The sequence below is a fragment of the Marmota marmota genome, unplaced genomic scaffold (genome assembly GCF_001458135.2).
Source record: "Marmota marmota marmota unplaced genomic scaffold, marMar, whole genome shotgun sequence".
NCBI classification, from domain to species: domain Eukaryota; kingdom Metazoa; phylum Chordata; class Mammalia; order Rodentia; family Sciuridae; genus Marmota; species Marmota marmota.
This window is the reverse complement of record NW_026000000.1, coordinates 9,028,010-9,034,334: the sequence shown is the minus strand read 5'-3', so window position 1 is coordinate 9,034,334 and position 6,325 is coordinate 9,028,010. Positions and strand designations below refer to the sequence as shown.

Sequence of the window (6,325 nt, the reverse complement as noted above, 5' to 3'; positions counted from 1 at the left end):
TTAGTATAAAACTTAGTATTTCAATTCATCAAAATTTTTTAATTTGAATTCACCTTCCAAGAAGGAAATGAAAACAAATGTAATCAGTATTTCCATATTTAATTATTAAATTTCCCTGCAAAACTAAAAATAGTCCAGCTGTAAAACTATGAGGCACATATTAAAGAAGGGACATGTTTAAAATCAAGATGAGAAGATTTTTCTTTACAAAAACATTTGAAGGCTAAGATAAATAAAATAAAAATACTTCAGGCAATACATAGTAAACATTTTCATTTAAATAACAGCATAGAGTCCTTCTCAGAAACTGTTATACATTATACCTATTATTCTACAGTTAACAATGAAAATGAAATTATAGATATAATTATTACATATTCAAATATTTTTAAAATGAAATTAATGATGAGCATAGACTTATTTATATAAACAATGTAGATGGCTAGAATCATCAATTTGATTTAATATCAAATACATTTCTATAGAATTATTTTTAAAATAAGAATTATAAATTTTAATTCAGCCAATTTGTTTTCTTTTTTTTAAGAGAGAGAGAGAGAGAGAGAGAGAGAGAGAGAATTTTTTTAATGTTTATTTTTTAGTTTTTGGCGGACACAACATCTTTATTTGTATGTGGTGCTGAGGATCGAACCCAGCACCGCGCGCATGCCAGGCGAGCGCGCTACCACTTGAGCCACATCTCCAGCCCCCAGCCAATTTGTTTTCATTCAGCCAAAACAATAAGCCTCTTAGAAATTTAGTACTTAAAGATTAATATTAGAAATTTTTCAATATAATGATAGAATATTTTGATCTCGACTGAATTATACTATACAAAGACAATTATCAGTTGTTCTGTGGCTTATAAGGTGGTCACCAAAACTTCTTGACCAAAAAAAAATATCATTATAATTGTATAAAGCAAAGTCCTATAATAAAGTGAATGAAATAATGACCAGAATATTTTTGAAACTAGAGTGTGGATATTTTCTGTCCATAAATTTGGTTTATGAACACAAATAAATTTGGTTTTCCAAAATTAATTCCAAGATCCAATATCTAAATATTTTAGCAGAGTAGGGCAACAATGGAAAGAAATGACTTAATGGGCCTCTGGAATGAAAAAAAAAAAAAACTATTGTAAATCTTAGTTTGAAAAATACATCTTATATAAAAGATATAATGAATGCCTCAGAATTACATAATGATGCTTATATCAAAGTTTGTTGGTCAAGTAAATGGTAAGAACTAAGTAAAATGTAAGATTTGCTTTTTAACAAAGCAACCTGAGTAATATGTTAAGTGTTAGAGGGGGATTGGAAAGAAATTGGGCTGGGCAAACATTTCCTCTTGGGCTTTCTATATAATCATCTATTTTACATTTGAACTGTTCATCATGCATCCATGTAATAGAGAAGAGGGACTCTGCCTACCTATGAGGTGCTTCCCAGAGCAAGAAGGCCTTGCCTTGCTGCTCTAGAAAAACAGTGCCTTCTCAAATCCTAGAGCCTAACAGAAGTATAGGAAATGGAAGTAATTGATGTCAAAGTTAATCCATCCTCATTGGACTCCTTTTAAATTGAGTCATTCAAAGACCAGCTGGAAGTACAGACTCTAGCTAAAGAATATGGACACACATTTGTCTTGAAATTGGGGAACAAAATTAATCAAATTATATTTTATATATGTTTGAATAGTATACAATAAAACCCATCAATCCATAATTAATATGGGCTAATTATCGTTTACTGGGCATTGTAATCCCTTCAACCAAATAGCCAAGCTGTAGTTGTTTTTATGTAACTTTTGTTTCACTGAAAAACATGGAAGAATGTCCTGATAATGTCCAGTAAGGTCGATGAGTAAACACTGTTAACCCCACAACAAATGATGCTGCCTTCAGGGAGATCTGGGAAATGAAAAAAAATCGACTGATATACCAGAAATGCATACTGTATGTTTAACAACTCTCTTCACTGCAGCTCGAACTCCAAGACACTTGGTAATTTCAAGTGAGAGGAACAGAAGTCTTTCTCAATTCAAACTCAGAAGTTTCTGAAGAACTTCAAGCACAATTACATGGCAAAATTGATACTGCTCCTATATACATACATATATATGAAAAACAACACAATAATAAGTAATTAACACTAATAGCCACTTTTGGAGAACACATTTGTAATTTTTCAACCACATAGGATAACTCCCCAAAAGAGCAAACACTTAACTACAAATAAGTAACTTAAGAACATCTTTATCCAAGTATATATTTTAAACTATGAAGAAGATAGCTTTTCATAGTGGTAGTGTCATAATCAATGAGGTTTATCTGAGATGTAATTATTGCTAATTGAAAAAAAATTAACAAAACATGAGGAAGATAGTTAAATGATCATAATACAGTTCTCAGTCTAGACGTAGTTTGTTGAAGTCTTAACTAAACTAAGGGGAAACTATCTCATTTTCCTTATATCTGAAGTTCTTATAAACTGAAGTCTGATGCCTAAAAACGTGGCTTTTCCATAATGCCATGCTGTTTAAGTGACTTATCTAAAATTATTTGTTAATAAACTTATGGATAGCAATTTGAGATATCTTCCAGCACCCACAAATACTTTCTGAGAATGGAGTGGTATCAGAAGAAGTATTAAAAAAAATAAAGGTACACAATTCTTTGTTTTATACCTTGTCATTTTTGCATCTTTACAAGAAAAAATTTAATTGTCTTTTTAAATATTTTTTATTTTGTAGCATAGGTAGTAAATTGGAAGTTGTACAGAAAGGTCCTTCTCCCAACTTCCCCCCAATGATAATACCCTGCATAATTTTAGTACAATATCAAAACCAGGAAATTGCTACTGAGATAATCCACAGAGCTAATCCTATATAAAATTCTAAACAGCCTCTTATATTAATCTTTATATATATAAAATCTAAATTCCATATATATAAAAATTTGTGGGTAATTATTTTCATTTTAAATACTCTCTTCTCCTAGTGAATAACTAATCTATGACATAAAACTTTCTCTTTTTATGACATGCCAATAACAATATTTACTGGCAAGTAGGTATCTCAAATTGCTATCCAGAAATCAAATAACTTTTGATACTAGTCTTAAATGGCATGGCATTATGGAAAAGGCATGTGTTTAGGCATCAGACTTCAGTTACAATGTTGGCAGCTCCTTCCCTTGCTATCTGAGTGACCCAGCGGAGAAGACTTCATTGCTTCATTGCCTTAAGTTCTTCATAAGAGTATCATAGCAAAATGATATTTACTAATGTCTACCTCAAATAGTAAGGATTCAGTTATACCAGGTGTATAAAAGAGCTTTATAAATTACCAAGTGCTATACAATGTTAACCTTTGTGTTCACTATTCTTATTAGAATTTACATGGCGAAAAACTTACCTTCGTTTGAATCATGCCAGAACGTTGTTCTCTCATTTGGGTCACTATATTCTCAAAGCTGAACTGTAATAAGACGACAGTATTTTGTATTATTCATGTAGGGGAAAAAGCACAACCCCAGGGATTGTCAAATGAGTACTACATACCTCTTTTTAGCAAAAGAGATGTCGACATATAACCAGAAATTTCTCATTTCCAGTCACTAGAAAATGTGCCTTTTTAAACTTACTCCAATAAATAAGAAAGACTTATTGTAATAGGTTTTCAGGAAAATGCAGGAAGCAATCATTTATTATAAAAAATGTTCTCCAATAAACAAACAAATGATCTTCAAAAGAAATAACAACATATTTGCCCTTGCATACACCTTTGTGTTATCCAAAGGGAGAACTGAAAGCAGCAATGTAAGTCTGGGAAAACAGAAGATTTTCTCTACCTTCAAGAGTGGCATAACTGTTTCTCCTATAAGCAGCCCTGTCAACTCAAATGGAAACTTGAACAAAAGTTGGTTCAACACCAGATTCTGCACCTTTATGCAGAGACTGGTACAACCTGGGGTGTTTACTGAGTGGGTGCAGGTTGCAAGAATTGGGTGCTAGTCCACAGCGACAGCAGATACTTTCTGGGAGGTATTTAGAAACTTATAGCAATCTAATCTTGGAGCAGCATTAGGAGTATGACCAGCTGAACAAGTCGCAGACCACCTTAGGAGTTGCTGATCTTGCCTGAAGAGTCCTATGTGATAAAAGCTCATTATAGTCATGTATTGCAAGGCCATGTCAATGTGAAATATTTTAATCCAAAAGAATATAAAGGTTTTTTTTTTTTTTTTTTAGTGCAGGGGATGTGGCTCAGTGGCAGAACTGAGCACTTGCCAAGCATGTATAAGGCCCTGGTTCAATCCCCAACATTGAAAAAAATATTAAAAATAGGCATTCCTTTATATTTATAACATGTCATTCTTATCATCTTCATAATAAAAATAATAATTAAGGCTTTCTAAATATTTTTTATTTTTGTAACAAAGGTAAACAGGAAGTTGTACAGGAAGGTCCTTCTTTCTTCCAATTTCCCTCAATGATACTACTATCCAGCATAATTATAGTGCAATATAAAAAACAGGAAGCTGTCACTGGGTCAATTCACAGAGCTTATTCAGATTTCACTAGTTTTATACAGTCATGTACGTGTACTTATGTGGATTTCTATACAATTTTATTACATATGATGATTCGTGTAACCACAACCACTATCATAATACAGAGCTGATCCTTTATACCACAAGATTTCCTTGTGCTATTCCTTCACAGCCAGCGACCCAATCATAAACCCCTGACAACCAGTGATCTCTTCTTCATCTTTATAGTAGTGTTATTTCAAGAAAGTTACTGAATTGAATGACAATATCTAACTTTTTGAGGTTGATTTTTTTCTCTCAGGGTAACTGCCTTGAGATGCATCCAAAGTTATTCCATTTATTAGTGGTCTCATTCCTGTTTTTATTGCTAAATAGTAATCCATGGTATGGATGTGTACTGGTTTCCAGTATGGAGATGTTATGAATAAATGTGCTAGGAACATCTTTGTACAAATTCTTGTGTGAAATTTTCATTTATGGGATAAATGCCCAAGAATCCTACTGATGGATTATATGGTAAGTTTAGTTTCTTTAAGGAAACTACAAAAGTATTTTCTAGAGTAGCTGTACCATTGTAAGTTCCCAATGTATGAGTATAGGTAATATAAGGGTAATCCAGCTTCTCTGAATCTTTGCCAGCATTTCTCCAAATCTGCACCAGTATTTTATGGTGTCACTATTTTTATATTAGCTATTCTGACAGTAGTACACACATCAAAGTTTAATTTGATTCCCAAAAGATAATGAAGCTGACAATCTTTTCATGTACTTGTCATCTGTATACTCTGCTAAAAACTCTGGTCATATCTTTTACCCATCTCTAACTGGTTTGTTTATTGTTGTTGTTTCACTACTGATTTCTGAGGATCCTTTATATATTTTAAATGCAAGACTTTTCTTGGCTTACAAATAGTTCTTCCAATTTTTAACCTGTCTTTTCATATCTTATTAGGGTACATTACAAAACAAATTAGGCCAGGAAAAGATAAATCTATTTGCAGATAGCAAAAATCACATATGTAGAAAATTTCAAAGAAACAAAAAATAAATAAAAATCTTTCAGAATTAATAAGTGAATTCAAAATTCAAAAAGAAAGGTCACAGGATACGAGATCAACATACAAAAACAACTGTATTTCTACATTTCATGTTCATTACAGTAGGAATGTGGAAATTGAAAGAAAAACAATACCATTTACATTTGCTCTAAAGAAAATGAAATAGGATAAATCTAACAAAACATCTACAGGGTCTGAAAATTACAAAATGATGAAAAAATACAAAGACCACCTAAATGAAAGGAAAGATATATCACCACACTCATGGATTAGATGATTTATCATAGCAAATATGTCAATTCTTCCAAATTAATCTATAAATTTAAGGCAATTTCTAACAAAATCACATCAAGTTCTTTTTGTAAACATATCCAGCTAATTCTAAAATTTGTATCAGAAAACACAGACCCTATACTGCTCAAACAACTTTGAAAACAAATAATAAAAGTGGAAGGAATCATTCTATCTGATGTTAAAACTTAGTACATAACTATAGAAATCCAAAGAGTAATATTGGCAGGACATACATACAGATCCAAGGAATATAATATAAAACCATAAATAGAGCCATATAAATATGCCCAACAATTTTTGACAAAAGTATAACAGCAATCAATAGAAGAAGAGCAGCCTTTTCCACAAATAGTGCTGGAACAACAGTATTGCTTTTAAGCCTAGAATTTTTTTTTTTTTTTTTTTTTTTTTTTTTTTTTTT

General features: G+C 31.7%; 1 protein-coding gene and 1 pseudogene across 1 annotated transcript in view; one reads left to right on the top strand and one right to left on the bottom strand.

The window, feature by feature from the left end:
* Window positions 1–1,996: 1,996 nt before the first annotated feature.
* Ptpn20 (protein tyrosine phosphatase non-receptor type 20) overlaps window positions 1,997–6,325 on the bottom strand; it is an 86,527-nt gene continuing 82,198 nt past the window's right edge. The window contains exons 10-11 of the mRNA XM_015498955.1: window positions 3,415–3,477; window positions 1,997–2,100 (exon numbers count right to left, since the gene is read on the bottom strand). Of these exons, the coding sequence (XP_015354441.1) occupies window positions 2,035–2,100; window positions 3,415–3,477 (129 nt within the window). The 3' untranslated portion in view covers window positions 1,997–2,034. The remainder of the gene's footprint in view (window positions 2,101–3,414; window positions 3,478–6,325) is intronic.
* Window positions 2,290–2,374, top strand: LOC125618054 (annotated as a pseudogene).